Source organism: Petromyzon marinus, chromosome 3, assembly GCF_048934315.1.
Source record: "Petromyzon marinus isolate PM22_M1 ecotype Great Lakes invasive population chromosome 3, UKy_Petmar_22M1.pri1.0, whole genome shotgun sequence".
Taxonomy (NCBI): domain Eukaryota; kingdom Metazoa; phylum Chordata; class Hyperoartia; order Petromyzontiformes; family Petromyzontidae; genus Petromyzon; species Petromyzon marinus.
The window spans coordinates 3,797,680-3,818,906 of NC_133669.1; the positions used below are offsets into that span (position 1 = coordinate 3,797,680).

The window sequence follows — 21,227 nt, forward strand, 5'->3', positions numbered from 1 at the left end:
CTTCTTTAACGACACATATATATTCTTTGGGTCTTCCAGTAAAGCCACGTAGATAGAAAAGTAATAAAAAAATAAAAATATCACGTTTGGATGGCAACACAGGCAATCGTGGGAGAGCTGCTGAGGCAGGACATTTACTTATTTTTATTTTTCTATCTACATGGCTTTACCGAAAGACCCAAAGAATATTAATTTCTGCAGTCACGAAAGCTTTAAGTCACGATTTAATGACGCATATATATGAAATTAAAGTGAACAGTAGCTGGTTGAAATTAAAAGTTACTGGAGATATGATTGTTCATTATTTGCTAAGGTTCTTTAACACATGAGCAATATAACTCTTAAGAAAATTGGCCAATAATGCCTCTGCCGATTCTTATCATTATTTTAAGAAATAATTGTCCTGCCTGCATGGATTTTGTGCGACTAAATGATTAAATTCATAAACTGCAAGTTGCGTTTCCTTATTTGGATAAATGCTATTGGGAAACATTGGTCCAAGAGACCCATGAACTTATGGGGTAAATATAACTATGCTTTGATGGTTTAACGGCACTTGGATTACATGCGTTGTCCGCTTGTTTAGATTTTTATTTTATTCAAATCATCATGCGACTATCCAAACTAATATGATGACGGTTTTAAATTATATATCATGTGCCTGTTAAAAAAGGGATTTCATTTGTACTTATGCATGCATTGAAACATATCCCATGTATTTTCTAGAAGTTGCAAATGCATAGCATTTTGTCTGCTAGAATCTTTGAAGGTGGTTCTTCTTGGGCGAGCTTTTTTGCCCATCCAAGGACAGGTGTATATTGCAGTAAATCTGAAATATTAAATCGAAAATTGTTCAGCTCATGATTATTAATGAGGGGGGGGGGGGTTGCCCCATGTGGAGTGACGTCACCCGCCAATGGTTATTGTGGAGGGGTGCAGCATGTGGAGTGACGTCACCCGCTCATGATTATTAATGAGGGGAGGGGTGCGGAATGTGGAGTGCGCGACCTTCTTGTGCGTTCGTGTAAATTTCCACGCGGGCGTGAATATCAATGAAGGGGGGGGGGGGGGCTCTTTTGCAGTGACGTCACGTGCGGGACGGACAGACATTCCTGGGTGATTATAGTAGGAAATAATAGAGAACAGATAACTGCTATAATTGGAACCCACGAGCCTCTTTTTAGCAGCTGTTTGGCCATGAGAACAGAGAAGCTGGGTCCAGTGGCCGCATTGCTGTCAGGGTAATTTGTGCATAACAATAAGAGAAAGTCCAGGAGCATTGTAACATGGACTGGGAAATAATAGGCACAGCTTCTCTGAGCAACTTCAAACTTTTTTGTTTCAATCAAATCAATCTGAAAGGGTAATAGAAGTTAGAAGGGTCTTTGATGACCATTTCAAACAACTGTTTGCTGGTGTCACTCGCCATCATACGGAGAGGCAATTAAACATGAAATGCCTGGCTTTGAGTGACGGATCGAGCTGTGCTCATATCCGTTAGCGACCCTGCTCCACGATGGCACGAGGGAACGTTCCACATTTGCATGGTGGAGGTCAGTTTCTTCCTCACAGCAACCGCTGTTAACGTCCCACAAAATTGTACTTTTTCGATCCTGGAGATGTGATGGCCTGCGTTGACCCTTGACTGGGATCTGAACCCGCAGCCTTTCAATTGTTGTAAAGTGCTACGAGTACAGTGCCAGCCAGCCGCATAACAAAAAAAAATAACAAGCATAAAGGACATTTAAATTGTTACAAGGGAATGTGCATGCAGTTTAGCAGACTTTTGTAATCATGTAAACCCCTTTCACATAAGGCTGCCCTTTGTTAGTGGTAAACAAGCTGCAGCCAGTTATGTAAACTTGTTAAAGAGTATATTGTACACATCCCGTGGTAAGAATTGAATGAATGAGGTGACCCAGTGGCTTGTTCTGTTCAAAATTGCTGTGTCAGTGCTACTGTGCCAGTACTCTGGGACCCACTGGCTCAAATTCAGGCAACGGCAAATGATTTAACCAGAGATCCCCCTAACCCCCAAAATGTAGGGTAGTATGATATTCGAAGGGCTTTCTCATAATCTTTAGAGTTGGTCGACTCCATGATGCAAGATGACCATGCAAATATAGTTCTTGTCCGCACCGGTACCAAAACTGCATCATTGTAATAGTAATCATTTTATTCATATAGCACTTGTAAGCATTCAGAAGCATCTCGAGATGTTGCACAAGGAAATCATGAATACATAACCAGGAATATAAATTATTAAACAATCAAGCAGATTGAGCGGCATTGTGCGACACACCGTGGCACAAGCCGCGTTACCACCACCGTATCTCCACGCAGACGGGGGGTGGGGAGGAATTATAACTTGACGTGGAATGACTTCAGCAACAACACTGATGATCATGATCAATGCAACGCAAGGAAAAACATGGATAGTGATCGATATGGCGATGGAAGTGCAGCTTGTTGCTAAAAATTTAAGTTGAACATCAGGAAGTAACCATTCAGTAACTAGTCATTGTACTATACTGTTTTGGTCATTCTGGTTCCAATGGAATTGCAGTTGCCCATATGTTTTTTTATCCAGTTCGTTTGGCCACTTTTTTTAATCCAATTAGTAGCTTGTGTACTCGCATACATACGCTTTTAAAAATGCGTCATCAGTCATGATCTGTCCACTGTGGATGAAGGCCTCGCCATGCTGTCGCCTCTCCTCAATCGTCACCTGACACAAAATTCGGTGATTTCTGTGGAAACGAGCTGATCTCATCACTCCCCATCTCCACGGTGCTAACATCCTGTTGGACTTGTTGCTTCGTTCGGCTGCCACTCGGCCGTTAGTTTGATCGCCCGGCGTCACGCCTGCCGTTTACTTACGTCGTTCAAAATGTGTTAATTTGCTCAGACACCAAGTGGCATTTGCTCGATTGCTTTGGTCATGCCCAGGCACATGCCGTCTCGTTCCAGCATCGGGTTTTTTGTCCCATGGTGACATGCCTCCCTCTGCTGGGCATGCTCTGTACTGATGGGCGCAAGTTGCCCATCTCCTTGTAAATCACGTTGCGCCGTGCCGAGCGACCGTTAAGCCCACGCAGTGATTTAATGTGAACGCTTCTCTTAGATTGCCTCTGCAATGAATGCGCTCCATTATCGCGGCGCTAATTTGAACGTAATTGTCTTTCGTGATTGTTTTAACCTTTTCGAGCCGCTCGGCACGTTGAACGGCACATGTTCGCGTCGGAAAAGCCAAAGTCAGTGATGCACACCATTCTCTTTTGGACGTTCTGAGGCAGCCAGCTCTGATGCTGTTAAAGTGGTGGAAATTCCACGTTCCTGTGACTGGGCCATAGTTGATTTTAGATTTGCTCTGTTGACCAAGTGCTATTCACTTTTTTGACAATAGAGGGATGATATTCTGAGTTTACCCTGAACCGGCATTTAAACTCCTGGTAATTGTTAGTTGAGAATGTGCCATTATGCTACCCAGCAAGATTATTGCAAGATGTGTATCTTTGTAATTTTTCGTTCTTAGAGGAATTAGAGATGTTTGAAAATGTGGTCTTGGTGACCTTCAGAAGTCTACTGAAGAGTGACATTCACTGTTTGAAATAGTTTTTTTTAAATAAAAGTGTACGCATAAACATTAAAATTTAAAGGTGACAGCAATTCCCTCTGAGACCCCTGGCATCGCAATTTTAAACCAATTGGTGAATTAATATTTAGTTTTCATGATCAGTGTTGTCTGCATTGTAGCAAAAAAATGGTGTTGATTTTACTGTCTCCTGAAAAGATGATAATGCAGATAGGCCTATTTATTTATTGTGTTTGTTGTCTGCATGTGTGCATCTGTGTCTAATTCTCTCTCTATCTGTGTGTGGGCTTTTGCTTCAGTCTCAGAGCGACGAAAATGACCACGATCTGTCGGATGAAGAAGAAGAGAGTGAAGAGGTGGAAAAGGAAGTGAAAGAGGTGCGTCCAAAGGTGCTAGCACGTTCCCCTGAGCACACTTCACACTCATTATTCCTCTACTTGCGTTGCTCCAACAACAGGGAGCTACGGGCATAAAATGTCACCTGCCACAGTTCCCGCCGATCTCTTCAAAGTGCGGCTGCTGTTGCGCCTACCACAGTGATGATACTTCGTTTTATCAGCATCCCAGATATGATATGCTAAGTTGTCCTCTGACCAGGTCTTAACATTCTATTTTGTAACTATGCTTGTGTAACCAAGATATGGACTGTACAATATCTATACCGTCATAGGATGCCCATGAAATCGAGGCTAGCACCTTATTGGGACCTTCCTGCTGAAATAAATGCAATCTATCTTTGGGGATTGAGTTATCACTTGGAAGGCCTCGCAAACACCAGGTGCAAAGGTCTGCCACTCGGACATCACGAGCAACTGCAACCATTTGACTTGTCAAATCTCAAGTGATTCATTGAGATACGTCTGAGTTAAGTACGTAATTGCCTCTGCACGTGGTTCAAGCTCGAGTGCCAGCGTACCCATTTAAAAGTCTGGCACTCAAGAGGCCCCAATAATTAACTTTAGCCTTGCCAATAATCCAATTTGTTAAGGTGAAAGAGCCTATCGCGAGACGTTTATGTATTTTGTGTCGGCGCGAGCGCCAGACTGGGTCTTGCATCCCACATTCAAAACAGGGGTGTAAACTTTTAATGTCTGGGATTGCCACCGCTGCTGGTGTTTACGCCCGGTAGCAGAGTCTATTGTCTTGTTTATGAAGCCAAGTCTGAAATTACTTTCACGGTTTAAATGAAACGGGCACAAAGCCTACTCCTCTGCCCTCCCCACCCCTCGGCATTAAATGGACCGTGCTTCTCAGCGTGCAGTCTTTAAGCGATGCATGAAAGGCACATCCCTGTGTGGGTGTCGGATGCAAAGCCCAGTCTGGCATGATGACACAAGGAACCAGGATCGTCCTTGCAAAAGAGGCAGTGTTGTTTCATTAGTCTCAATGGGTTTTTCGTTGTTCATCTCGTGGTGAAGTCAAGGGTGCGCGCGTACGTACGTTACTGTGTTTATAGGGGTGGTGGTAGCGTGCCATTTCTGTAAGATTGGCGAGTGAGCGGGCACAGTGCGCAAATGGCTCATGCCATGGCACCAAACTCAATGCGTGGGGCGAGCTCACGTGCATTACTCTGCTGCAGTGTAAAGGTTACCAATATGCAAGGTGACTGAATGAGTTGCCCAGCGATACTTAACCTCGGATCATTTCACTCGTCAAAGCCATCCTGTACAAATTTTTAAGTAGTTTTCAAAATGTTTCAATGCTCAAATGAAGTTGGAACGGTCTTCCTATTTGTTTCTGGCCCTCAGCCAGTGGTCAAAATGCTATCTGCCTATAGTTGGGGGGAAAATCTCTCTGTTGAACGACCACTGTTGACTTACAAGTAGTAATCTTGATTTGAAGCTTTCGTGACTGCAGGAATCCATACTCTTTGTTTTTTTCGGGAAAGCCACGTAGGTATAAAATAATATACAAGTTACAATGTACAAGTAGTACTCATTTTTCAACCCCAAAGCGATGATAATTGACCATCTGAAGATAATTTTAACTTACAAACGTACCATTTGTGGGTTGCGTGCTCTAATTATTGTTCCACGGGTCCAGATATATTGCTTAATCCAACTAATTGTAATTGACCTGCGGTTGGTCAGAAAAAGCTTCAATCGGGTCTCAAGATTATTTGCGGAGTGACCATGCTTGAGATGTTTATTCAGTTCCTCGTGAGACGAAACTGGAAGAAAAATAACCTGCACATGAATGGCTAACTCTCAAAAATCCGCATGCTCACAGATGGGCCTGGTTTGTGTCATGATTAGTACTCACAATCTGAAGGTTTTGAGTTCACATCTTTTCAGCAGAGGTGATCATTTCCCTGCGGGTCAACAGAGGGGGGTGGTGGGGAACTCGTTGTGAGAGGTTGACAGTGATCATCCTGTGGATAGATTGGCCCCTGTCGTAACAATGTGAACGTTTTCACAAACATCTTAAATTGGTTTCGAGTTGAACACCTCCGCAGTGCTATTCTATGCATCGAGAATTGTTGAATAGACAGATCGGCTGCCTACTTGTACTTCCGTCAACTTCCCATCCTGTTGGGAATCCTCCAGAGGCAGTTGTCATTAACATACAAACCACTGCTTACCAGATCATGACATTTACACCCAGTTCATTTCATATAATCGCTTGCATTTTGTATTGACTTTGATGACAGATGTGACGTATTTATTTTCTGTAATTTTAGAGGGAATGGTGTAGCTGTTTTGCGCAAGTCTCTGAGCGCAGTGCCCAAATGAGCTCCGTGGACTGAGTAAAATTCCTGGCCACGGCTAACATCATTGGCGAGTGATATCTCAAAACCAGTCTGGGAACTCCCTTCACCCAACCTGTACTGACCAGTTCCGTGAAGTATGGTAAAAAAAAAATGCCGGTGACCGACGGTTGGTTACGTGCGGCGTGAAAGAAGTTCAACATACGTACGCACATGGCATTGGACTGCCTTCAGCAATGGATTGACCAAGGGGCTGTGAATGATTATTTTTTATTTTTAGCAAAAAGGATTTGCACTGTCCCACTATGGTTTGATGTAAAGTTAACCCAGATGTGTGACGACACTGCCTCAGATTTACTGCCATATTTGGTCTTTTTGCCCAGCACTCCTGTTTGGTCGGAGATTTTCGTCTTAATTATATTTCATGTTATTTAAAGACATGCGCAATGTGTACCAATGCCGTTCCCATGATTGGGCATTATTATCATAGTGGTCGTTGACGGTGAGCGGCATTATCTTTCTGTATAATTCCATCTTCCAAAATCTCTGCCAGGTTTCAGCTGTGTCGCAGGTTCGTTAGCTAGAACCTCGGTGCTAGGGAGTTTCCAGTTTTTTTTCAGCAGTGTGTTAGGCACGAAGACTGGACACCCCGGAGCCTTAAGATTAGTTTAAAAAAAATTCAGTGGCATGACCGTTATAGGGCATGAGACTATACACTGGTGGAGCAGTTGTCAGGAGGAAGCGAGTGTGTGGGTAATAGACGACTCTGTGTGTGTTGGTTATGAATGTGCGTGTAATGTAGGCAGTTTTGAGAAGTAGGTCAAGAGATGCCTTGCTTTAGGAGGGCAGGTTTTTTTGATGACGATATAAAAACGCTTGGGAGGAATAAAATCATAATTTAAGTATAAAGATAGCGGTGCCTGGGTCCGGGAGTATTATCTGCATTATTGTATTGGTCAAAGAGTTAGACTGATAAAACAACTACAAAGGACTCTTTTGGTCTTTTACGTATACGTGCATGCAGAGATTGCTAGAAATTCAATGCAGGATAGGATTCAAAATGGTACGTGGTAGGAATTGTAGATTTAGTGAGGGAAAGTTGGTTGCCATCGATGAGATGTGTGTGCAGCATGCAAGAGCAAAGGCTAAAGAGACGGGCATTGGTGTGGGCATTCAGAGGGTGGCACATATGGGGGTAAACTTATAGTTATATGGTGGCATACTGTAGATGTGTACCTTATAGCTCAAGCAGTTGTGATCTTCATCAGTTGTGGGATCTGGTTGAAGGACTTAATGGCAAGATGTAATGGCATTAGTGGCATTGTGTTTGATAACCTTTTGTTTTTACCTTGACCTATGCTTGTACGATGGTGAAGCATCATTGTAACGTGTCACTGGTGATGATCGCGTATTCACGTTGGCATCCGATAGCTTTTAATGAAGTACCATGCGTAACCACATTTGTCTGCCTAGTGCTGATGTTTTGACTGCTAATTCTAAGTAATTGCATTGGAGACTTGGTACGTGCCGTACTGAGTTCAGCCCTGCCCTTGGGAGAGAATGATGCACAGGGTGCATTGTTTATATTCTACGATTCGGCCGTCCCAACAGCAGAAAAGGCTCTTGGTGCCTATCCTGTGTAGAGGAGTGATCTCTTGCTGAGGCTGGGCAGGGTCTTGGGTCTCATTCAAGAGAACTCCATCCAAATGCAAATCCTGATGCTGCCGTTTCCTGATGCCTTGCATCCATTGATTGTTTATTTTTCCACGCACCAAGTATGCACCGATAACATTTAAAAAAAATACAACTTACTCTGAATCGTAGCATCTGTGCAACAGTTCCACGGACCACTCCCATGACCTTGCGTGTGTACCACCAGTGGTCCGTGAACCACGAGTTGAGAACTAATGTTTTAAGCGGAGTTGGTGATTCGAATCTCACTGCTGCCAGGTGGTCTTTGAGGAAAATTAGATAAGTCTGTTGGATAGTGGACATAGAAACACAGCGACTGGAGATGGCAATAATACATAATGTGACGATATGCCAAAAGAAGGACATTTAAAAGTGTCGGTGTCATTTAAAGACCGATTGTGAAACTTGCCTGCGATCAGTTCATACAATTTTAGCCATAAGCCCCGTGGATATCACAGGAAGAATTTTTTAAGTAGAAACACAGTACTATGTATTATATTTATCTATATACTGAGTTTAATTAATTGGGAAGTAATTACCCAGGCCAAGAGGGATTACTGGAGGAGAGCCACTCCCATCGCTCATCTAGCCAATTTTGACATTTTTTTGCAAAACTGGTTTTACCCAACCAGTTTTGATGACCACATGGCCATGAGCTTAAATTTTAGATCAACTCATCCAGCCATTCCCTACATGGAGTGAGATCTCGCTGTACAAACATTTTGCAATGGTATTGTATTTGTTTTAAATATAAAAAAGCTCTCCTGCAACTGTAGTCAATTAATAAAACATCTCTATAGGCTCTTGCCTTGTTGACAATAATATTTAATGTATTTTTTGAGCTGCCTGTCACTTTGGGAACGTTATCGCACGTGAATAGCCACTTATATTCCTGCCCACCCAACAATGTTTCCAACTCGTGGCCATGCAGTTGTGAGATTTGGAAGACACGTGGTGTAACCGTGGTGAAGCTGTGACATTCAGGTTGCTCACCCCGTAGAGCTTAGGTGTCTGCATGGCTCTGCAGGGCTTGGCAGGGTGAAATTAATACTTCTTAATGCAGTCGCAAACCGGTTTTGCTGACCACATGGAGCTGTCAAGACGGCTCGGGCTATTTTCCATTCAGATCTTAAGTACGTGTGCAATTTGGCACAAAGTAACACAAAACAACGTAATATTCTCTGTGTGTAGCGTAGCTGTGCGGTATTTGTAGCTTTGTTGCGGGGGAAACGTCTTTTTTTTTTCAGCTGACTGTTGAATTTTTTTGTCAATCATTATTTTCGTAAAAGTCAAATTCGTAATTGCTGATCGCACTGTTCACTCGCTCGTATGCAATTTTCCTTGGGGTTTGGCAAGAAACCATTCCACGCTGCGGATAGGGTTTCTTACAGTCTACCATTGCATGACGTCTGTTAGCTTGCTTTAGCTCTTTACTCCGGAGGCTTCTCGCTCTTGTCGCGAGCATTTTTGAGGGTGTGCTTGCGTGTGTGTAGGCGTTGGCGGCGGTGCGGCGATTTGGGGCCCAGTCCCAACAAGGCGCAGCTCTTTGATCAGGAAATAGGTGTGCGCAGTGTCGCGGCGTCGGTCTGCTGTTGTGTCGTGTCTCATCGTGTGAGCTCCAAGCGCCCATGCGAAGCATCTTTCACAGGTGACTGACTGCTCGTAATATCCAAGTTGCACGCTGGCAGTGTCCTTTCGTAAAAGATTGCCACACATACCCGATTGAAGAAACTCGAGCGTGTCGCGTATTATAGACGAGTAATCCTGAAGTTATTTTGTTATGTTCCTGTGTCTCGGTAAAGTTCTTAAATGGGAGCCTTGTTTTGCAGTATGAGGAACATGCCGACCTTTGTGATAGTTTGCGTGTTTGTGGCTAGGTCTTGTGGAGGTGTTCAATTGCTGTTTGTTTCTCTGCTTGTCACTGTTTGTATATATATGGATAGTGTGGTGAGGTCAGAGTGCGTGACTCGTAATCAGAAGGTCAATTCCCACACCGGTTATAAGAGCCTGTCATTCCTCTGGGCTCGAGTAAATGAGTTACCTTTTTTGGAAGTCAGCAATGACTTTTATTTGGATAAGCTGACCTCTGGCATCAATGTGGAATTTCCCCCACTGGCTCAGAACCGCCGGTGGAAATGACTGCTCCTGAATTACTCCTTCGAATTTCTTTATTGGATGCCAACCCTTTTTGAGCTGTGTATGCGAACATACGCTGAGTGAAGGGAACACTTTACACAAGAGAACGTATGCCGCCTTTTGAGATTGGGCCCTTGGCATCCCCCCCCACCCACCGCCGCCCCCCCCCCCCACTGTCTCGCTTCATAGGCTGCAGATGGCGCTGCTGAGCTATTGACTTTAAGGAAGACTAAAGGATGAAGCCACCGACTGAAATATTTTGAAATAAGTTGTAATTTTCCAGTACAGGGCGAAACCGTAAAGGATAATCCAGAAGAAAATTAATGTGCCATGTCTAAGAGAAGAATGCCTTTAGAAAGATGCCTTGTTTTTTTTGTTATATACACAATTAATTCAGAGTGTCTCCTGCTCAAACAAACATTGGGCTGATGATCATCTCTGTAGACAAATGTTCAAAATCCTACGTTCATACGGCACAGGCCGGTGTCTCTTCTGGATGACAGCTGTTGACGTAAAATGATATTCATCGACCCTGGAGGGGTCGACATGTTGAGTCAACCCCGAGCCGAACTTTTGAGTTTCTGGTTGTGACACGAGCACTCCATATACATTCCGCCCCTGCCCCCGGAGTGACGCAATCATTGAATACGTGTACCCTACTTGAGAGGGTATAAAGTACCTATTAAGGTAAATATATGTACACCACAGCTACCATATTACATGCTCGCCCGCACACGCGTTGTGTGTGGGCCGGTGCCAAAACGTGCATAAGTGCCTGCGTGATGTAAAAATAAATATATCCGTGAACTCTACTGCAGTGTCCTTCAGAGGTGTGTGCAGGATGCACTTCAGGGATGGATTGTTTTTTTTCAGAGCCATCATTGTCTTGTATTGCTCTGTGTGAAGGTGCTTATTCTCGGTCAAGTGCGGCTTAAGCAACCTTTATAAGATGGTTTACAGTTATCAGTGTGGGGACCGCAGCGTGGCTATAAGGGTTACTTCCATTGCTTGTAAAATGCGAATACAGTAAACGTCCGTACTTGTACCGGGTTAATTTGATAGTGAACAGAAAACCCCCCCTGGGAGTGTTTCGCAAAGCGGAGAGAGCTTTGATGCTACCGTTGCAACTGCCTTGTTTAGTTTTAAGTCCAAGCACAAGCCGAGGTTTTGTTGGCAGGCATAGTTATATGATTGCTGCCGAATACTAGCGTGCGTTCGCTGTGTGCAGTAAAAGCTTAGGATTGTTTTTCTTGCAAGTCAATTAAGGTGCTCTGTTAGAAAGTATGGAATACATCAACTGGATTTTTTTTCAGATCGCTCAAGCTTCTGATTACAGCTGGATGTATTCTTTTTTTTTTCCTCTCCAAAGGGTGGTATATTTCAAGCATTGTTGGATAGGATGTTTAATTTTATTTCAAAACGTACCCTATAATCTCCTTCTCGGAAATTAATTGCAACGGTCTCAAAATGTCAAAAGGAATGTAGTTGATAAAAGTAATTGATCTAAGAATTGAATGAAACTAAATACGTTAATTTTATCCAGGAGAGCCTCACCTAGTCTCTACATTGTATTTTTTCAGGAGGGTTTTACATTGGAGTCTTTGTCCAGTTCCTTTTAATGTGTATTTTGCTCGTGAATGGAAACCCACACATACCAATCCATGAATTCCCCTTTTTATAACCAGACGAGTGCCTGATGAGACCAAGTCTATGAGTATTCGGCAACCTGCTCATGCAGAGTAAAACTCTCAAACAACTGCACGGACACTACAGGAACCCACTTGCTCTACTGCCATCGGCTCGCCATGTCGCAGCCCAGCCGCAACGGAGTTGTAATTGGCTTGCGCTGTCGCACCTAACCGTGTTGAATTATCGGTTTATTGTCGGTGGATTTTCACAGCAATAGTTGTGGACATTAGAAACCCATCCAGCCTTGCGAGGTTGCAGTGGGGTGGGGGAGCATTGGAGGAGATGAAGTGTTGGTATGCTCATGAAGAACTTGAGAGTTATTTAAATGAGCATTTGTTTTACAAGCAGCAGCGGCACTGAAATTTGGCGATAGGAAAGTGCTTCAATCAAAACTGTTCACTAAGCAGAAACATTTAAGTACTTTTCGAGTAAAAAGCCCATGCCTTTTTTAAAATCAGAAAGGTAATAATAAAGGGTCTTAAAAATAAACTTTTGCATTAATGTAAATCCGGCAGATTACGACTCACTTCTCCACCGTAATTGACTGTAATCCTGAAGCTGACATCACATTATCGTAGTTGAAATCGGCGTGCTGAATTGCACTCCAAAAAATTAGACACTCGCTCCTTGTGGCATTAGCGAAAGGCCATGCCCAGGCAAGCCGGACGCGTGGGGCACGCACGCAACCCAATCTGAAAATTTCCAGCTGAATCTGTGGCTCTTTCAGCCCCCCCGCATTGTCATTGCGCTTATCGGAGAGAGTCCCTGTGAAGTGCTGGGCCATGACACGTTTTGTCGCGCTTAATTGCTCCGTTGGCAACCACCACCAACAACCATCACGAACACCACCACACACCACATGGGCCGCCACTCCCCCGCATTAGGTAATGGCTGCTTCATGTCTCGGGCATTGTTTTTGCCTCCCTTTGCCCTAAATGGCCAGAGGCGGCCGTCACGGAGCACAATGGGCGGGTTCGGGTCACCCGTGTTGCAGGCAGGGTCTGGCAGCAGGTGACGCAGCAGAGGGAATTGAAATGGCGAAAGGTTTTTTTTCTTCGTTCCTTAATGTCACCATGACTGTGACAGGTATAGGGTTATCGAAGGATTACGTGTAAAGAAAGGCATTTTTTTATATATATAGCGATCCCTTTACCCGAGGGGCACAAGCGATCGTGTGTTGTCCTGCTATCGCCAAGGTAAAAAAAATATATAATAATAACAACAACACTATGTGCTATCACTGTCTCTCTGCTGTCCATATCTGTTCAGAAATCTGCTTTCGCGTTTTGTCACTTTGCTTTGAGAGAAAAAAACGCAAACTTTCGGCGCTTGCGCGGGTTCGCACGTGCGTGTGTGTGTTCGTTGTGCCTTGTGTCTTGCAGTGGTTAGCACGCTGCGCTAAGAACCCGGCGTCCCGGTTTCGACTCCCGCTCACGGCCAACACCAGTGACGATTATCTGAACCGGTTCTGGGCCTCTTAGGTCGACTCGGCCTCAAATGAGTACCTGGTGCAGTGTGTAAACATCTTCACTAGGGAGGTGCTCCCTAACAGCACTTGCACCCAACAGTCTGTTCAGGTTATACAGGGGATATTTTTGTGCTAGGGTACATATGCCCGTGTACTTCCGTGCAACTCAACTGTACGTGCTCGCTAAGAGGAATGTGGGAACGTTAACGCCGAGGAGGAAGTGGATGATGGTGGGCGCGCTTGTCCTTTGTTCAAAGTTGTCACGAGTCGATCCCTCTTGAGTCGTCTACAACGGGAGGCCCACATGGGTTCTCACCGTCTGCGCTGTCAGATCCCTTGGACTGCGTTGTTACAGTGTGGCCTTGTTAAAACAGCGCCGTGAATTCTATGTTTGTTTTCACATGGAACTGTATATCACCTAACGCGTTCGTTTTTATCCTCTCTTGTTTTGCAGCCCGACAAAACCACAAGGTACGTTTCAATTTTCAGAATTCATTTCTCACTTGACAGTAGTTACCATTTTCTAAAAACTTGGAACGATGCTGCTTCATTAAAAGTTGCCATTTTTTGCCACAGACGCTTCACCAATCGGTGTTAAATTATTCTGATTTTGTTAAAATTACAATTGCCATACTCTTTGGGTCTTTCGGTAAAGTCGCATAGTTAGAAATATCATTAAAAAAATGACGACGTTTCGATCGCAACACAATCAATCGTCCTCGGGTAAAAAATATTTTTTCAGCTGAGGACGATTGCTTTTTCTACCTACGTGACTTTACCGAAAGACCCAAAGAGTATGAATTCCTGCAGTCACGAAAGCATTAATTCAAGATTACAATTGCCGTTTACTATGCTTATGTAGAACTGGCACACCGTGGGGTTTGCCACTTCGCAGGAATTTGATTTGCAATGGCAACATTTGATCGAATAAGAATGCGAGATCAAACATTCGTTTTGAAAATATATAGTGCTGTATTCAAATCGAACACCTTTTGTCCAACTTTTTCTTGTGTTATAAATAGTTTTCAGTGTTAAAGGGTATGGGGAGCCACTGTGTGGCTTGATGTTTTAGTTCCAGGACACCCAAGTTTATGGCCAATATACATGAGAGGAGACTTGTGAATGCTTCACAGCCAGTCCGAGCCCATGAATTACAGTGAGGGGAAACAAGTATTTGATCCCCTGCTGATTTTGTACGTTTGCCCACTGACAAAGAAATGATCAGTCTATAATTTTAATGGTAGGTTTATTTGAACAGTGAGAGACAGAATAACAGCAACAAAATCCAGAAAAACGCATGTCAAAAATGTTATAAATTGATTTGCATTTTAATGAGGGAAATAAGTATTTGACCCCCTCTCAATCAGAAAGATTTCTGGCTCCCAGGTGTCTTTTATACAGGTAACGAGCTGAGATTAGGAGCACACTCTTAAAGGGAGTGCTCCTAATCTCAGCTTGTTACCTGTATAAAAGGCACCTGTCCACAGAAGCAATCAATCAGATTCCAAACTCTCCACCATGGCCAAGACCAAAGAGCTCTCCAAGAATGTCAGGGACAAGATTGTAGACCTACACAAGGCTGGAATGGGCTACAAGACCATTGCCAAGCAGCTTGGTGAGAAGGTGACAACAGTTGGTGCGATTATTCGCAAATAGAAGAAACACAAAAGAACTGTCAATCTCCCTCGCTCTGGGGCTCCATGCAAGATCTCACCTCGTGGAGTTGCAATGATCATGAGAACGGTGAGGAATCAGCCCAGAATTACACGGGAGGATCTTGTCAATGATCTCAAGGCAGCTGGGACCATAGTCACCAAGAAAACAATTGGTAACACACTACGCCGTGAAGGACTGAAATCCTGCAGCGCCCGCAAGGTCCCCCTGCTCAAGAAAGCACATATACATGCCCGTCTGAAGTTTGCCAATGAACATCTGAATGATTCAGAGGAGAACTGGGTGAAAGTGTTGTGGTCAGATGAGACCAAAATGGAGCTCTTTGGCATCAACTCAACTCGCCTCGTTTGGAGGAGGAGGAATGCTGCCTATGACCCCAAGAACACCATCCCCACCGTCAAACATGGAAGTGGAAACATTATGCTTTGGGGGTGGTTTTCTGCTAAGGGGACAGGACAACTTCACCGCATCAAAGGGACGATGGGCGGGGCCATGTACCGTCAAATCTTGGGTGAGAACCTCCTTCCCTCAGCCAGGGCATTGAAAATGGGTCGTGGATGGGTATTCCAGCATGACAATGACCCAAAACACTGCCAAGGCAACAAAGGAGTGGCTCAAGAAGAAGCACATTAAGGTCCTGGAGTGGCCTAGCCAGTCTCCAGACCTTAATCCCATAGAAAATCTGTGGAGGGAGCTGAAGGTTCGAGTTGCCAAACGTCAGCCTCGAAACCTTAATGACTTGGAGAAGATCTGCAAAGAGGAGTGGGACAAAATCCCTTCTGAGATGTGTGCAAACTGGTGGCCAACTACAAGAAACGTCTGACCTCTGTGATTGGCAACAAGGGTTTTGCCACCAAGTACTAAGTCATGTTTTGCAGAGGGGTCAAATACTTATTTCCCTCATTAAAATGCAAATCAATTAATAACATTTTTGATATGCGGATGTTTTTGTTGTTATTCTGCCTCTCACTGTTCAAATAAACCTACCATTAAAATTATAGACTGATAATTTCTTTGTTAGTGGGCAAACGTACAAAATCAGCAGGGGATCAAATACTTTTTTCCCTCACTGTATATATTCCTTATTATCCATATGGGAGTAAGTGTAGCAGCAACCCGCATCGATTAATTTGCCCCTTTTCGAAATTAACTTTTGCGCATCTCGGCTAAGCAGTAAAAAAAAAGTAAAAGTATCTTCATTATAATTCACCACAGTGGCCTGAAATCTATTGTTCCTATCGCTTGGAATCAAACCTCAAGCGACCAAGCCTGTTTGTGCGAGGGGGTGGCGGTGTTGTGGGGGAGCGTCGTGTTTCTGTGGTAATTGTTCACCGTGGCTTTCCGGCACCGCGTTTGCTCGTTTGCACCATGGTTTGTGTGACCCCCCACCCCACCTCTGCCTGCTGTGCCCCCATTGTAGTTCCATCCTCCACTCGGGCCCTATCCCCGCCCGTCGCCCTCCCTGGCCTGGCCTGTTGGGCAGTGGGTTGTAAGTGGTTTGAGCCCGGGATAAACGAGTCTTTTTTATTACCTTTTCTGCCGCTTTTTTGACCCCTCCCTCCTCCTACAAATCGATCCAAGGTTCTGTCACAGCCTTTGAGAGGGGCTGTGTTAGCCCAGGCACTGGGCCAATTAGCAGTTTACCTTCCACAAAGGGGCATCCATCCAGTCCCATCTGCTACGTTGGGCGACGTAAAACAAAAGAAATGAAGCCTCAATTTTTTGAAGGGGCTTTGGAAGGCTTTTGCTTATTGTGTTTGGCATTGATGCCCAGCACCATAAAAGAGCACGAGATGCATTTGTTGTTTATCCAGGCACCCCAAAGCACCCGTAGACGTTCTTGCAGCCCGCAATAATTCACTCGTGAGATAAGCAAGCGTTGTAAATTAAAACACAACTGCAAAAAAAATACCTCGGAAGGTAAACTGTTTTGAGCGTGCTGACGTTTTTGTATGTCAGACCCTGCCATTGCTTTTAGAGGACAGGCTTTTGGGCTGTCTGTGCTGCTGACGTTACCGCCAATGGAAATTCCCCGGGGCCAGGCAGCAGTGCGCACAGCGCACAGACAGCGTCGTTAAGGCTTATCCATAGCAGCAGCTCTTTGCTTATGCTCGAAAAGGATCAGCATTTCGTCTTCCTCTCCGCAGGAGCGTAATTGGTAATGGAATGGAACTTTGGTTTTGCTTTTTTTTTTAAAGCATCCGTAGACATGCAGACTCGGGCTGTTTTGCTTTGAGGATTTTGCAAGCGTTTGATTTCCAAGCCTCTCGTTATATTTGACGATTCTCTTACCAATTACTGCGAGTTGAAGACGTCCGTGATAACGGTGACGGTGAATTAACCCTGGGGAGCAGAATGAAACGGGTCTCACAAATTAAACGTGGGTCTCATGGTAACAATGACATGAAATGCATTTGGGTTTGTTTGCAACAACGAAAACCAAATAACAAAATGCAACCCCACAAATGCATTTGAGCCGCTTTATTGTTTACATCATCAAAATTAGTGGCGATGGCTGTTTTCTTAACTTCTGATTTGGTTAAGCTGGTGCACGTTATATTTACAATGGATATATCGTTAATGGGAAGAACACTTTATTTAGCTTCATTACTCAATCCTGAACCCATTGTCTCACATGAAGAGGTTGTTCAGAACAGATGTGCACCATTGAAAAACCGAAGATCGCAATGTGTCAATTTGATTGGCTGCCGTAAAACTGATTGTTATTTTTACCTTGTATCACATGGTCCTTTTGCCTGTCCTACAGTGGGTGGAGCTATGTAAGAGACTTCATCAGATATAATGCATTCACTTTGTTGACATCATGAGTCCTGATAACTTTTCCTACAGCGTACGCAGCTAACGCTGCTCGATTTAATCGGTCAAACAAAGGATCGTTGGGGCCTGCCGTGGATGCGAATGGCAGCTACCAAATTGAATTGGGTCAACGGAAACCCAAACCAGCTGCTGCAGTTGGTTAAAACGAACACAAATCTTGTGACGTTTTTAACTTATTGGGACCAGAAACGCTCATAGATGAAAGTGTGGATTGGATCAAAATTGATGTAGATGAACTGTAATTACCCTTTGTTGGAAAAAAATTCCACATCAAAAGGGCATCGCTTGGGTGATAACTCAGGGCAAAATCCAATGCGTTGCACCAACATTTTTGGATGGAAACATAGCTGCAGACCTTAACTCGAAATTGTACAAGTTTGTGTGTTCCGAACGAGTTTTTGCTTTAATCTAAATGTGCCTTGAACGGCATTTCAGAGGCATCAGTTACCAACATGCTCGCAGCGATCAACCATTGAGTCCAAATAATTGGTGCCAATCATTGCATCCACACAACATCATTACAACCACACCACATCATCGCATCCACATGTGCGCAACCACACAATGCGAACACATGCACGCGCACATGCACACCCTCGCATGTCGCACCTCCTGGAATGCATGCACACTCACGCACACTTGCACGCAGGTTCAACACAGTAGCGACGAGCACGAGCCTCTCGGAGAACTACAGCGAACGGTACGCAGATCGGATGAGAAGCGTAGCGGCAGGCCGGCCTGGCCGCCCCGTGCCCTCCTTGGCCCCCGCCCCGCAGCCCACGGAGCTACCGGACACAAAGGACTACCGCAAGGTAACGGCCAAATCACGATGCAAACAGTACACCACACACTGTAGTATACCGCATGCTGTCGACAGTACACCACACTGTCTATTGTTACTACACCGCATGCTGTCGACAGTACACCACACACTGTTTGCTATTGGTACACTGCCTCCCCCCATCTAAACGTCAATCACACTGTACTCTAAATATCAATCAGAAACTCCTCACACTGCATCTACCGAATGCACCCACACACCACAGTGCATCAATGACAAGTAGTTGTCCATTACCGTGGCACTTTTTTAATTTACACATCCTCTATTTTAAAATCGAGATTTTATTTTATCCTCGGATTCCCTTAAAAAATGAACTTGTATTTCCCAGTGGAATTTTACCCCAGTGAACTACTCAATTCTGGACTGATTGTTATCTTAATAATGTCCTTTCTTTTGTGCAAAAAATACCTTGCTGAGCCTTAAGACTTGTTCATGAGGGTCTTGCATTGGTCTACCCCGATGGCTCGGGAGCCAATGCTGCGCTGCCATCACATTCCCACTGTGTTAGCCAAGCGGTATGGAAAATCTCGGAGCCCGTAATGATTTTGGTGTATTCCATCAAACCTTGCTACAACTAGCCCAGCGAGGCCTTCGCTTGCGGTTCGTCAATTGCGTCGGACCCTGACCCCCCCCCCCCACCCCGCCCACCGTGTCTCCCTTCCCCGCGTGTAGCTGTATGAGCAGATGAGGAAGGAGAACGAAGAGATGAGGAAGAAGTTGCGGGACGCACAGCTTCAGCTGGCCGAGACCAAGGTGCAGCTGGAGAGGGTGACACAGGTGAGTGGGTGACGCTTCATCACTGAAGCAACACCCCTCACACCCCTGCTCAGAGGACAGTGGCCAGTGGCACGACTTGTTGTGCCAGACTGGAAAATGCAAAAATATGCATGGGGTTTGTGGAAAGTCTGCTATAGCCCTTCATCTCGATGAGTCAAGTAGACCTGTTTAATACAAACATCTGCATATGTGTGTTGAACTTCTCTTGCACCATACGTAGCCAACCGTGCGATTCTTAGGTACTGGGGAATGATGATGATGATAATAGCCTTTCTCTTGATGGTTTGTTTTGAGTGGTAGGTTGATTTACGTCTTAGAATTTAACTGCTGGCTAGAGGATGTGGCCTCACCATTTAATGTTTTTTTTTCATGAGATAGGCGGAAGGATCGCACTGGCCAGATGTGCTATGGGAATAGTGTGCAGGATAATTACGTAGCTTTTGACAGATTGTTGGACAAAACTAATAATAATTCTGAAGTATCCGTTCATTGCTAAAATATATGAACATTTCACTCATTGGCCACTTAACCATCTGAACCGCTGACTTTTTGACTTCCCGTTGTTTGTTATTGTAATGCCTCGGCCATCACAAATTGTTCTTGTTCATGTGTTACGTTGGCCAGGTCAGATTGTTCTGAATCTAGTGTCTCGTTCCACTGACGTCACAACTTGCCCACTATTAGCCCTCGAGTGGGCAGGTCGATGGCATTCGGCGGGTGATGTGATGAGTCGTCGCTGAAGGCAGCGTGCCACTGTGTAGTTTGTATGCCACGCTGTCACCATGAAGTCATCGCGTTCAAATCAATCACTTGAATAACAAATCGTTAACCGTGTGACAATTCGCCTCCCACCTGGTAGTTGAATTGCTACAAATGAGTTAAATCTTGATTTGCCTACTTCAGCAGTTTTTTTTTCTTGCTGTGGTTGTCCCACCTGGTGACGGTGGCTTGTGTTGCGATCGAAACGTCGTGATCTATTTTATTTTTCTACCTACGTGACTTGACCGAAAGAACCCAAAGCGTTACAAATGAGGTCGCACGGTTCCATTGAATAATCACGTATTTGTTTTGTTCGAACTGGCTCGTTTGCATGTTTAACACGTGGGAGGCTTTCACGACCAACATTATTCAGAATAAAGGTTTTTGGGTTAGATCACGTTATTTATAAATGTGGCGCAACCCTCCACCACCCGACACGGCCAATCAGTAAAAAAAGTGTCACGTTGACAAAAGACAGTTCACTATTTTAGCCCACCGGTGTGTTGAAGAGTGAATCCACAACATTTACAATTTTTGAGTACGACGTTTCGCTGGGAATTACATCCAGCATCATCGCGGAATTTGACAGAATATTGCCCAATGATGCTGGATGTAATTACCAGCGAAACATCGTAGTCAAAAAATTGTAAATGTTGTGGATTCACTCTTCAACACACCGGTGGGCTAAAGTAGTGAACTATTTTGTCTTTTGTCAACGTGACACATTTTTTATGAGTGGCCGTATCGGGTGGTGGAGGGTTGCGACACATAAATAACGCGATCTACCCCAAAAACCTTTATTATTTGTCTTGTTTGTATATTCGTGCATATTCTCTTTGTTTTGTCCTCTTTTTTATTCGATTATCCTAAAGGCCATTCATTAGCCTCAAGGTATATCGATTAGCCTAGAGGTACACATCATACGTAACGACTTTGACCCACAATTCGATGTATATATTATGAACAGATAGATAATTTAGCATCGATGAATTGCTCCTTGTTGACAGATTACCCGTAAAGTTAAAGGCATATTTGCAAACGACCTGGTGAC

At 44.3% G+C, this 21,227-nt stretch overlaps 1 protein-coding gene across 13 annotated transcripts in view; it reads left to right on the forward strand.

The window, feature by feature from the left end:
* Nucleotides 1-21,227, forward strand: part of LOC116952022 (protein phosphatase 1 regulatory subunit 12A) — a 108,431-nt gene that overhangs the window by 76,977 nt on the left and 10,227 nt on the right. For 10 of the 13 annotated variants that reach the window (XM_076072771.1, XM_076072778.1, XM_076072763.1 and 7 more), the window contains 5 exons: nt 3,895-3,984; nt 13,742-13,758; nt 16,382-16,450; nt 18,449-18,611; nt 19,313-19,417. In XM_076072771.1, the coding sequence (XP_075928886.1) occupies nt 3,895-3,984; nt 13,742-13,758; nt 16,382-16,450; nt 18,449-18,611; nt 19,313-19,417 (444 nt within the window). The remainder of the gene's footprint in view (nt 1-3,894; nt 3,985-13,741; nt 13,759-16,381; nt 16,451-18,448; nt 18,612-19,312; nt 19,418-21,227) is intronic. The other 3 variants (XM_076072777.1, XM_076072779.1, XM_076072780.1) reach the window with 3 other exon arrangements.